The 13,604-nt window shown below is 44.1% G+C and overlaps 1 protein-coding gene across 1 annotated transcript; it reads left to right on the forward strand.

Annotated features, from left to right (window-relative positions):
* Window positions 1-1,051: 1,051 nt before the first annotated feature.
* LOC306743831 (solute carrier family 26 member 6-like) lies at window positions 1,052-12,937 on the forward strand (the record flags this gene model as incomplete). The annotated part of the gene is made up of 19 exons (XM_079226395.1): window positions 1,052-1,191; window positions 2,095-2,234; window positions 4,134-4,244; window positions 4,771-4,943; window positions 5,017-5,181; window positions 5,812-5,964; window positions 6,069-6,151; window positions 6,634-6,781; window positions 8,749-8,862; window positions 8,963-9,040; window positions 9,147-9,242; window positions 10,535-10,641; window positions 10,745-10,814; window positions 11,326-11,418; window positions 11,554-11,652; window positions 11,746-11,994; window positions 12,083-12,137; window positions 12,661-12,791; window positions 12,911-12,937. The coding sequence occupies 19 exons, from the start codon at window positions 1,052-1,054 to the stop codon at window positions 12,935-12,937; spliced, it is 2,232 nt and encodes a 743-aa protein (XP_079082521.1).
* Between the last annotated feature and the right edge of the window lie 667 nt (window positions 12,938-13,604).

Consider the following 13,604-nt stretch of genomic DNA (forward strand, 5'->3'; position numbering starts at 1 on the left):
AAAATAACTTCAGTCTTGTCCGAGTTCAGCAGCAGGAAGTTGCAGCCAGAGGAGTCGCCCCCTGGTGGTCAGGAGAGAGAATGCAGCTTTAACACATGAAGCATAGACTTATATACAAACAGAGGAGTCGCCCCCTGGTGGTCAGGAGAGAGAATGCAGCTTTAACACATGAAGCATAGACTTATATGCAAACAGATGAGTTGCCCACTGGTGGTCAGGAGAGAGAATGCAGCTTTAACACATGAAGCATAGACTTCTATACAAACAGAGGAGTTGCCCCCTGGTGGTCAGGAGAGAGAATGTACTAATATATTGGTTTTATTTAGTTCTGACACTTCACATTTTATTTATGGAGGAAATGGTTTTGTAGACTCTTGACGGTATCGTGAGGGTTGCACTAGATTTCAAGTTGTATGTTTTTTCACAGCAAACAAGATGGTTTACTTGGTTATTTGGGGTTTACGAGAACAATCTTTGCAGAGAAATACTGTCATTTTGGATCGACATATTCCATAAATCCTATTGGGTAATGCCAGAAGCAACGTTCCTGCTGACAATGAAAATATTGTTACTTTATCTTCTCAGTGAGGAACGTTCGGCAGCCATAAAGATAAGATCTTTCAGTTGATCTGAAACACACCAAACTAGCCGTATACTGTCTGTCTGTTGGTGTAAAGCAGTGTTTTTTCCTACGCTATATTTATGTTTCTCAGTGTTTCACCAGTTTGGAGCGTTTGCCTCTTGACTGTAGATTTCATACTAAAGAGTGACACACACACACACACACACACACACACACACACACACACACACACACACACACACACACACAGAGGTGGGTGTCCTCTTATAAAAAGGAACAGTCACTCCCACCATCAAAACACTGTCAATCAGTACAGAACAGCGAGCCCGGCTTCACTCACTGCACACCGCTTGGCTTTGTGTTGAAACAGCAGTTAAGGTGCAACAGCCGTTTACGTTCAAGACCACCTTCGACAGGAGGACATCGGGTTTAAGAAGGTCTGCTTATTCTGGTCTGGCCGACGTGGACATGGAGAAGAGTGGCCGCTCCACTGGGGAGTACTTTGTGCAGAGGAGAGTTCTGGATGAGGTTCGTCTAAATGAGATGGCACAAAAAGGGACGTGGGCCACCAAACCAACTGTGGGTGAACGGATGAAAGAGTCCCTGAGGTAAAGGTGGAGAGGATGATGGGGGGGGGGGGGGGGGGGCTAACCCTAACCAGAGATAAACAACAACATGAGCAAAAGAGGATAAGTTAGGGTATCCTTCACGGCTGAATCAAACATTCTAGTTTAATCCAGTTAAAATGTTAAAGTCAATGGATTTTAGAGAGGGAATTAAGGAGACCTTCGGTATCACTCCATAAATTATAAAATACTGCCAACAGCCATAAAAACATCAATCTCTCCATGTTTGTATTAATAAATGTGTATAAATGAGGTTATGAATGCGTTGTGAACAAACCCCTCTGCATAAACCCTCAGAATATATGTAGGAATGAAAGAGTAAAGTTATATAAATGAGGTTATGAATGCGTTGTAGGAATGAAAGAGTAAAGTTTGGTGATGTAAGAGCTGCTGAAGTGGAGATTTCTGGATCAGAGTCTGAGAACAAACTCATGGAGAGAAAACATCCTTTAGACGTTTAATTACATTACACACATTCTGAAGACTCTACAGGTGAAGAGGGGTGAATATACAGCTAAATGAGTATTTTGAATGTTTGCTTTCCACTAGTTGACGACCAAACTCAGTTGTAGAAAGCTTTAAACCTGTTCTAGGAAGAAGTCAACAGCAGGACATAGTCAGGACAAGGCCAGCTGATAAAAACTGTTGCAGGTGTTTCAATTCACAAGTCTCATTCCATCATATTTAAAATGCGTCACCACACCTGTTTTTTTCTAAACTAATAATGTTTTCCAGGAATTAACACACAATCACATCATAATATTGTCTTCACATTGCAAATGCAACACAGTCTACCTCGGGTGGAGAAAATTAAAAAGTGAAAATTGTGTGCTCGGTAACGTGAACGTTGTGTACTGTCCTAAACCTCTGGGATGGCTGCTGCAGGTGTTCGGTGCCCAGACTGAAGCACACGGCGCTGAGCTGGATCCCCGTTCTCAGCTGGCTGCCTCGCTACTCCGTCAGAGAGAATGCCATCGGAGACCTGATCTCTGGCTGCAGTGTGGGCATCATGCATCTGCCTCAGGGTTCGTAACATGCGTACCAATGTGTACAGTTTATCCACATCACACCTCCCAAAACGTGTCACTTTAAAAAAGGAATAGTTTGACGTTTTGGGACTTGCACGCATTCTCTGTCTTTAGTGCAAGAGTTCAGGGTTAGCTTAGCTTAGCATGAAGACTGTAAATGGGGGGAAACAGCTAGCATGGCTTGTAGCAAATGGCAAATGTAGCAAATGTCATTCATTGAAATGGTGTATCTTCTTGGTTTAAGTGTAAAAATGATAATTGTGTTTTTTTTTACGGGAGTCTCTGCTGGTCATCTGGCTCTTCAGCGATGACGAGACTCTGGGAAGCCAATGCACGTGGCCACAATCTACCTGTTCACTGCTGTTGATGCATAAAGAGAACCGGATACAGCGGCGGAGGCGGGGCCTCATTCATGCATCTAAACGTCGCTCAGTGGTGCACGAAGCAAAAAGAAGTTCAACTTCAGGGTTTAAAATTCAGGAGAAAATAAGCCAGACCTTCCACATTACGATGCACATAGAGAATCCGTCTCTCAGCCCTCAGTCACATGAACTGACCACGGAAATTCCTGTGGATTTGGATATTACTACATTTTTACAACTTCATATAAATAAGGGCTATTTTAGTGTTCGCACTGGGAAGTTGATTTACCCATAAAAAAAACTATCCACTGAGTTATAAAAAGTAAAAAGTTACTGAGAAGGAAGTTTATTTTGAAAAAACACTATGCATGTGAAGAGCAAATTGTACACGTCGTCCCTGCCACAGCCAAAACTGACGCTATGAGGGGTAGGAAGGCTCTGGGCCTGTCAGATGTGGACTGGTCTCTGGTGGATTTGGGTCTGTCCACGCTGGACTGGTCCCGCTAGAGTGAGCTGAAGGAGGTTCTGGTGAACCTGCATGATGTCATCTCGTTTCACTAGAATCCAACCCGGTGGCTCTAATGAGGAGCTTTAAGAAGAACTCTATAGAACCAGACCATCTTTTCTCTGGTGGTCTGGTTACTGATGGAGGTCTATAGAGGACCAGGACTAGACTGAGGTCTATAGAGGACCAGGACTAGACTGAGGTTGATAGAGGACCAGGACTAGACTGAGGTCTATAGAGGACCTGGACTAGACTGAGGTCTATAGAGGACCAGGACTAGACTGAGGTTGATAGAGGACCAGGACTAGACTGAGGTTGATAGAGGACCAGGACTAGACTGAGGTCTAGAGAGGACCAGGACTAGACTGAGGTATATAGAGGACCAGGACTATACTGAGGTCAATAGAGGACCAGGACTAGACTGAGGTCTATAGAGGACCAGGACTAGACTGAGGTCTATAGAGGACCAGGACTAGACTGAGGTCTATAGAGGACCAGGACTAGACTAAGGTCTATAGTGGATCAGGTATAGTGGACCAGGACTAGACTGAGGTTAATAGAGGACCAGGACTAGACTGAGGTATATAGAGGACCAGGACTAGACTGAGGTCTATAGAGGACCAGGACTAGACTGAGGTCTATAGTGGATCAGGCATAGTGGACCAGGACTAGACTGAGGTCTATAGTGGATCAGGCATAGTGGACCAGGACTAGACTGAGGTCTAGAGAGGACCAGGACTAGACTGAGACTGGTTCAGGACCAGATTAAAGTTCCTCACTGTCACTTTAAAGTTTGTTTGTCTTTGGGCAAAGCATGTCCATTCAACATACGCTAGTCCATCTTTTACAAAAGATCCCGTTTGGGTTCAAATAAACCCTTTCTGATAGTGACGTTATGTCATCGATTCATTCCGAAGTTCCTGAATAAAAACGTACCTTTTTGCAAACCAATTGGCTGGAAAACATCAATGCTTTACTGAGAAAGTAACTTACATTTTAGAGTCTTTGTTTTTGATTTCTTCTCTCTAGGCATGGCCTACGCCCTGCTGGCTTCCTTGCGCCCGGTGTTTGGCCTCTACACCTCCCTGTACCCGGTGCTGGTCTACTTCATCTTCGGTACCTCCAGACACATCTCCATCGGTGAGCGAGAGCGGGAGCGATTCAGTGATTAAACACGATTAAAATCTCCTTCAAAATAAATGCTTTGTCATCTATTTTTCAGGACAGGTCACTCACACATGATATTCAGGAGATTATATTCATACAGATAAAAGCTCCGTTGATAAATATTGGAAACAAAAGTTAGGAACTCATTGTCTCGTAAAGAACAACAGGTTCTAGTGCAGAACTATATGTGAAGTAGAACTGAAACAAAAGACGTGCATAGTTACGCTCAGGAGCGTTCCCATTAACCGGGAGAAGCACTCATGGTTTCATCGTCTACGAGGACAGGAGACACGACCTCTTTAGTAAACATGATTTTATTTGCCAGATTTGAGAGAGAAGACACAATATGTCATTTTGAAATTGAATGAAAGTTAATGGAACGTGTCCACTTGGTCCACTTGTCTTATAAACCACGAGGGTTGGGCACGTTATGCGTGTGCGTGACATGAAAAGAAAGAAAGCAGGTAAACCTGCCTGCTATGTTTCCGTGTGTGTTCAGGTACATTTGCCGTGATCAGCATCATGGTTGGCAGTGTGACGGAGAGGCTGGCTCCGGACACCAACTTCCTTGTGAACGGCACCAACGGGACAGGGAGCGTGGACCTGGATGCGCGGGATGCATTCAGAGTGCAGATAGCGTGCTCCCTCACGGTGTTGGCGGGAATCTTTCAGGTGTGTTTTTTTTTTTATGACTGTATGGAGATAAAGAACAAGCGGCACAACTCTCCTCCCTTTGCCTTCTCAGATCCTGCTGGGCGTGGTGAGGTTCGGGTTCGTGGTCACCTATCTCTCTGAGCCGCTGGTTCGAGGCTACACCACGGCATCAGCGTGCCATGTGTGCGTGTCCCAGCTCAAGTACCTGTTTGGAGTCGCGCCGGCTCGCTTCACGGGTCCTCTCGCCCTCATTTATGTGAGTAGCTCATCATTCACATATGTATACTGACAAGAGGTTGACACTGTGTATTCAATATTACATAAAACATTCAAGACAACGTGCAAAAGAAACACATTATAAAAGTTAATGGCAATGCAACATATCCTCATACAGCGGTTCATATGAAATACTTAGTTATGTTTAATAAAGATGATGAAATGTTTAGTTATGTTTATTAAAGATGATGAAATACTTAGTCAGGTTTAATAAAGATGATGAAATATTTAGTTAGTTTTAATAAAAGATGGTAATACACTGAATGAACAGTAACTTTTGGAGGAACATATGAACGGCTGTATTACTACACGTTGCACTGAGAAACTTCCATAGGAATACTGAATCATGTCCTCTGGATCCATCCACGCACACCACTATCAACGTCACAAGCAGATCAACCAATTGCAAAGCTGGATTTCAACCAGTAGAGGGCAGTCGCTGTGTGTGTTTAAAACACAATATGTAGAACTCAAATACTTTGCACTAAAATGTCAAAAACAACACTAAATACAGGTATATGTTGCCTTCTACGCTGAATGTAGATTAATCTGATTTCCAACATCTCCCCTCTCCTCTCCTCCGTCCTCTCCTCCACTCGTCTCCTCACAGACTCTGGTGGATATTTGCCGGCTGCTGCCGCAGACTAAAGTGCCGGAGTTGGTGGTCAGCCTGGTCGCTCTGTCTGTCCTCATTGTGGTCAAAGAAATCAATGCCTGCTACAGACAGAAGCTGCCTCTTCCCATCCCCATAGAGATCATAGTGGTGAGTCCTCCGTGGGTCCAGCATCTTGACCACAGTGATCAGCTTCACACTGAGCCACAAACAGGGCTTTGCTGAAAAGAAATGATTCACCTCACATCCAACAGATCATAGCAGCAACAGCCATCACCCACTTCTGCGGACTGACGAGTAAATACAACGTAGATGTGGTTGGAGAGATTCCCAGTGGGTGAGTTAAGCTCTCTCTGTGTGTGTGTGTGTGTGTGTGTGTGTGTGTGTGTGTGTGTGTATGTGTGTGTGTGTGTGTGTGTGGACAAACAAGAGAGACGAGGGGGGTGAGGTCCAGGACGGCTGTTTGTGCGAGTTTTCGTGGCCGAGATATGTGGAGCAGTTGATGATACAAAGAACAGTCTGCAGAGAGTCACTGTGTGTTTGTGCAAGTTGTGTTTCAAAAACACTTCTGTTTCTGTAAAAGTTTAAAAGTTAACCAGTGAACAGTTTCCACCAAAGGCATAACATAATAACAGATTATTGTAATGTGTTGGGTTAGGGTTAGGGTTAGGCTAACCCTAGGGCATCGGCGTGTAATAGCGTCAGCTAAATGAAATGTTATTTATAGTCAAACAGACCATAAAGCATGTGAAACTGCCTGTGACGGTGAGGAAAGTGATAAAAACCCGACTCGTTCCGCTTTCTCCCTTCCGGCTCCAGACTCAAAGCCCCTCGAGCTCCAGATGCCACCTTGTTCTCACAGGTGATCGGCGATGCTTTTGCCGTGGCCATAGTGGGCTATGCCATCAACATCTCTCTGGGAAAAACATTTGCCCTCAAACATGGCTACAAGGTGGATAGCAACCAGGTGAGGAACAACACACACACACACACACACACACACACACACACACACACACTGTTGTGTGTCTTTGGACTTACAGAGAACAAAATTCAGCTCTTCCAGGGGTATTGGACCGGAAACGGGAAACCAGAACGCTTCCGATATCCAAATCCTGTCCTGTTGCCTCCAGATTCTACACGTGAATTGTAAATCTGTTGATTTAAATTTAACATCTAATTTGTTTGTGCGATTTAGAAAAAGGGTGTTTCTCTTGTGTCTTCATCGTCCCCATCTACAAGTCATTTTAAAATCAATTTCCTGAGATATTTTCTAATAAGTAAAGATATTTGATTGCCTGAACCTGTTAAGGAGTGGGCCAAAGATAATTATCCAAGTTGAACGTCTCACAGTGAAAACCATCGTGTGACTCATCTGGGATTCACTAGTCTGACACATTAATGACGCTTCAGTTCCAGTACATTTCATGTGCAAATGATCTGCACAAGATAGCAACAACGTTGTACTTGTGATAACTTGTTGTGCAGCTGGCCGAAGTTCATGAGACGTGGTCGAGAGGCGTGAAAGGAGCGACTCTAAAAGATACAACAGAAGCTTATTCATCCTCCTCTGATTATTCATTCTTTGTGCCAAAACACGACCTGAGACTGAACTGCACTTGTTTTCCTTTTGTCAGAACGTCAGGTCATATCGTCAGTTCATAGGAAAATAAAATGAATGCTCGCCTGGAAATAGACACACGCAAAGAAAGAGCCTTAAACGAGCTCTGCCTTACCCCCCAAAACATTGTGATGGGAATGATCATTGGGAATGTTAAAGGCTTCTTGGTCGGACCCAATGTGTTGGCCCTGTCAACGCGATGCTACATAAAGAAATTTAATACAAGATTCTAAGCATGCTCAGTGAGCTTATTTTCCTTTGTCGGTGTTAACACGTAGTAAACAGTAGTAAAGTAAGAGCTAATTATTAGTTTATTAATACAAATTTGATATTTGATACTATGGCAAAAACTAAATTGGACTTGTAGGTGGAGTATATTCAGACATCTCAGTGGCCTTTCAGGAACAGTATATATCCAAAAGGAGAGTTTTCTCATGCAAGAGACATGATATGGCATCAACCGAGCTCAAGACGATCCGTCTAAAGTACCGTTGGTGTTGATGTGCTTCAAGAAGGAGCAACAGGCTTTGCTTCAGGTCTGTTTCACTGATCTTTGCTGGTTGTTATGTTAAAGACGTCATCGTTTCCAAAGCACTCCCATTTTACATAGTTATTAACAGATCTGCGACCTTAAAAGAGATTTTAAAAAATCTAATTTTTTTGGGAACTTAAAACCTTGTTTGCGTGTCGGCGAGACACCAAAACGTAGAGGAAAATAGCCTGGTATAGGCTAATATATAATATCGTGTGGACAGAGCTTGAGTCAGGTGGTAATATTCTGGATAGAACCTACCGGGTGAAACCATTACACCAATGAAGGGTTCTCTGTAGAACGTCACATCAGGATTAGATAGTAACATTACTGCTCCACTGCTCGTTTTAGTCGTCACTGCAAAACTTCAGTGAGTCTGCAAGTCGGTTTAGTTCAAATTGAAGTTAACATGCTACAACGGTCGCAATGGCAGCAATGCACTTTGAAAATGGCCGCCGCTCCAAGCACCCTACTGCGTTGATTTGAATGGGAAAGTCCATTCTACTCTTATTATATTTCAATGTGCAAAACATTCCTGGAATTGACAGAAAAACTGCAGAAAACACAAAAGATCAACAGCATGTTTTTCTTCTGAAGTTGTTCTACTTTTGTATTCATTAAAATATGAGTGAATGTGGTTGACTTGAAAAATCTTCCCCAGAAGCCTCCATGAGAAAATTAGAACAAGGTAAACAATTGACTGAACAGTATAGTTTTCTGCCAAATGTGTGTGTGTGTGTTTTCTTCTCTAAACTGAAATGTGTCCGTCTTGCTGTGTCAGGAGCTGGTTGCTTTGGGTCTCAGTAACACCATCGGCGGCTTCTTTCAGTGTTACTCTGTGACGTCCTCTCTGTCTCGCAGCCTCGTCCAGGAGAGCACAGGGGGCAAGACCCAGGTAAACGCACACACACACAGGCATAATCTGGTTACACTTCATCCACATATTCAGCATGATGCCCATTTATTGTACAATAAGTGTGCGTGTGTTTCGTCAGGTTGCGGGGTTGATTTCGTCCATCATCGTGCTCGTCACGGTTTTGAAAATAGGTTCTCTCTTTTCAGATCTCCCCAAGGTAACACTCTACTCTGTATTGGTCTCTCTCACTCTCTGCAGAATTTTTTTAATAACCAATAACGTCTGTGTCTATGCAAAAACATCTGTGCGCTTGTGTTCCTCAGGCTGTCTTATCCACAATAGTGTTCGTGAATTTGAAGGGAATGTTCAAGCAGTTCACGGACGTGCCTCTGCTGTGGAAGACCAACAAGGTTGATCTGGTACGACTGTACAACCGTATAATTAATTTAGAATTCAAGCGTTAACTGGTTTCAACTGGTGCTGAAAATAAAGCAAGCAAGGAAGTGCATTGCAGTTCCTCAAATGGCCACTTGAGCCTACCAAAGCAAGTCAATCCCTGTTGACCTCCATTTTAAAATACCCAACTTTACAGCAAAATTACTTTTTGGTACAAAAAAGCAATTTTTTCTTGTTCAAGACAACTGTACAAGGGATACATTTTTAATATAACTCCACCGTTAAGCTATATTAAAGCTAAAAGTTCTACATCACTGCCTTGAGTTAACGTATCGACAACGGTTCGTATAATAACTTCCAAAAAATTATTCTAAATGTTTTATGCATTTTTCTACGAAGGGCCAGAAACAAGTGTCAATTTACCCTCATTACATCCATACAGATGTTTTTAAAGTAAAGATCATCGTTTAGGTTAAAATAACGACAGAAGTGACGTTACTGATGTGTGCAAGTTACGTGACAAATAAGTCAACTTTGGCTTCTCATTTCACACGGGGAAGGAACAGCAGTCTGCTGGACGAAAGCCTGGTTTTGTTTGGCCGTTCCCATGTTGCAGTATGCAAGGCTGGCTATTCTGACCTACAATCCTCTGCAATAGACGATATATGAGAGTTAAAAGCTCAAAGTTAAATGCTGCATTCTCCTGACCACCAGGGGGCGACTCCTCTGGTTGTATAGAAGTCTATATAAATGACTCTACTTCTCTTGATTTATTCCCTCAGTAAACATTGTAAACATGAGTTTATGTCTCAATCTCTAGTTTCAAGTCTTCTTCAATACAGCATGATGTTTATTTAGTAAATGATTGTAAGTTAAAGTCAAACAGACCATAAAGCAGGGGACGCTTTAGGGCGGGGCTACAAGGTGATTGACAAGTCAATACCACTGCGGCGTCCGGTCTGAGAGTTGTCCGTGTTTTTGTCTCTTAGGGTTAATTAACCCTTTCACAGTTTTTTAATTGCATGAAAGTTAATTGCAACATTTTGGTCAGATTCAGCTTTCGGTTGTACTTAGCTCCACCTTCTCTTGTCACCTCTGGTGATGGCCAAAAACCAAGATGGCGATGGCTAAAATTCCGAATTCAAAACATCCACAAACCAATGGTTGACATCAGGGAGACGACGCCCACTTCTTTTGAACACTCTTGGACTAAAAGTAAAGAACAACCCCAGTGTGATTCGTAACGCAGTGATTGTGTGAAACCTTGTTGCACTTTGACCACACTGACCCCCCAAGTCTTGGTGCTGCCCTCTAGCTGGTGTGGCTGGTCACGTTCATCAGCACCATCCTGCTCAACCTGGACATCGGTCTGGCTGTCTCCATCGGCTTCTCCATGCTCACCGTCATCTTCAGGACGCAACTGTAACTACACACCAGTAATAATGAATCATTGATGTAAATGCAGGAGCTGCAATAATAATAATAATAATAATAATGATAATAATATGTTTGTAATACTTTTCAGCCCCCGCTACTCTATCTTGGGCCACGTTGCAGGCACTGACCTGTATTTGGACACGGAAACCTACAAGGAGGTAAGAGTCCTATTAATCCAGAGAGAGTTAAAGGGTGTTTAGCCTCATAGTGTCACTAGCCGTGTTCCTGGTGACATATTTTCATGCACATTTTGAAATACCGCCTGAGAAAAGCTGAAGGGAAACGTAAAAATATGATAACATCCTCAATTGCTTGCTTGAAGTGTTTTTTTGCTTTTGACCGAAAAAATAGTTAATGCGATAAATGTATTATGGAAACATCTTTGTTGAATAAATTCTGACGCAGCAAACATTTAAACTCACACGACTGAGCGGATGTTTTCTGCTGTCAATGTCTTCTCTGATATACGTTTAAATTGTCTTTGTCTCCGGACAGCAAGACCTCTCTCCATTTTTCTCTCGTATATGGTTAGATTCAGTCCAACTTTCATTAAGTGGAAGGAAAAAATCCATTCAGTGAAACAATACCTGGGGGAGTTACAAAGTGCAAATGAAGGCAGAACATGGCGGGACTCTCTGATCTCCTCTTCTCCGTGATGTGTCCCTGCAGGCTAAAGAGATCCCAGGAATTAAAATCTTCCGTTCCTCGTCGACCATTTTCTACACCAATGCTGAGATGTACTTGGAGGCGCTGCAGGAGAAGGTGCGTATCCACACCGAATATGCTTTTGATTACAAGATTATAATCCCCATGTCCGCTGTTCACGGCAGCCCCTAATTGCTTCCAGTCGTCTCTCTTGCTCTCTTCTCTCTTTAATGTGATGCTTTTATGTTTTAGAGCGGAATTGAAATCGGGAAGCTGCTGACGGCGAAGAAGAAACGGGACACAAAGCTGAAGCGCGAACAAAAGAAAGCTAAAAATGAAGCAAAGAAACAAGTATGGTATCGCAAGAAGCCTGGAATCACACAACTGGTAGCTTTGATAAGAACGGACGAGTCACCTGGAGTTATATTTCACTCTTTTCAGCAGAGTAAAGCAGACGGCAAACTCTCGAAGACAACAGCTGAGAGAGGGGGGGACGCTGTCATCTCGAGCCAGTTGGAACCCTCCATGAATGGACGTGTGAACTGGGCCTACCAGCACGACGCGGCCGCAACAGACCTAGATGTGTTTGGGGAGGCCGAGGGGAGGCCCCGCGGATCGGCCACGCACAGCGTCATCCTGGACGTCTCCACCACCAGCTTCGTGGACACGGTTGCCGTGAAGACCTTGAAAAATGTTTGCATCTTTATTTTATCTGATCGTCAGATATTCAAATGAGGAAATCAAAACAGTCATAAAGTGGGATGTGTGTGTGTTTTTACAGATATTCAGGGACTTTGGAGAGATTGATGTGGACGTCTATCTCGCCGGCTGCCAAGGTAAGCAGCACACCAGACGCCAAAAAATGGGACCAAACCTGACGTCCTCGCCGCTTTGAGGCTTCAGATACAAAACAAATAGAACTTGTTTAGTTGGGAGAAGATGATTAAATATGTGTCATCATATACATAGCTTGACTTGACTTGACTGAGCAGTTTGTTATCACACAAACTATCGACTCACAAGAGGGGCAGCAAGAGGGGATTGTATTATCCCACTCAGGAAAAGAGCTTTCAGACAGTCTGCATTTTCTGTACAAGCTGCACTAGGCTGGACCTCCATTCCAGGGCCCATTAGAGAACTACAAAGGGCCCATTAGAGAACTACAAAGGGCCCATTAGAGAACTACAAAGGGCCCATTAGAGAACTACAAAGGGCCCATTAGAGAACTACAAAGGGCCCATTAGAGAACTACAAAGGGACCATTAGAGAACTACAAAGGGACCATTACAGAACATATTTATACGTATATATATATATTTACATATATATATATATACGTATGTGTGTATATGTGCACAGCGTGCGTGGTGGAGCAGCTGGAGACGGCAGGTTTCTTCTCCTCCTCCCTTCCAAAGAGCCGGCTGTTTGTCAGCGTGCACGACGCCGTGCTTCACGTTCTGGAGACGCCAGGCCGGACGGACTTCGTTGTCGTGAGTTCATCCTGAAATATGAATCGACTCCTCTCGTCGTTGATGTTGTGTATCCTAACATATTTCCTTCCCTTCAGCCCTAATCCTTCTCCTCCTCCTTTCTTCTTCTTTTTCTCCAGGATGTGTCATGCAGCACTCAGATGTAACCAGCAGGGGTCAGACTGTCTCATCTTCCTCCTCCTCTGAGGCTGCTGCATTGCTCACAATTGGTCGTCATCGTCCCCTCCCTCCTCCCTCTCTCTCTCCCTCCCTCATCCCTCTCTCTCCCTCCCTCCCTCCTCCCTCTCTCTCTCCCTCCCTCCCTCCGCCCTCTCTCCCTCCCTCCTCCTTCCCTCTCGCCCTCCCCCCCGCCTCCCTCCCTTCCTCTCTCCCTCCCTCCTCCCCACCTCCTCCCTCCCTTTTCAGTTGGTGGGAGAATGCACCACCTTGACATGGCGGCCGGTTGCCTTGGAAATGCAGGGAGCCGTTGCTGTGACAACAGGCTTTTTGTGATGTGGCCCTAATGAAATATCATTACGTCACTGCAGACAGAACGAGGAGGAAGTGCCGCTGGACTAATGGGAGTCAGTATTTATAGCCTGAGAGTGAATGAAAGGTTGACGGAGGGGCCACAGGGTCCGTCTCTCAATCTACACCCTCCACCCGACGCACAACCAATCCATAAGATGTCAATACACACACACACACACACACACACACACACACACACACACACACAGGAATTCTCCATCCTTAAATCAACAGCGACTGGCTCCGGAAGCTGCTGGAGTATTGCAGATATGGTGTTATGTTTCAAACGAGCAGGACGGTGTA

This window comes from Taurulus bubalis, assembly GCF_910589615.1.
Source record: "Taurulus bubalis genome assembly, chromosome: 11".
NCBI classification, from domain to species: Eukaryota; Metazoa; Chordata; class Actinopteri; order Perciformes; family Cottidae; genus Taurulus; species Taurulus bubalis.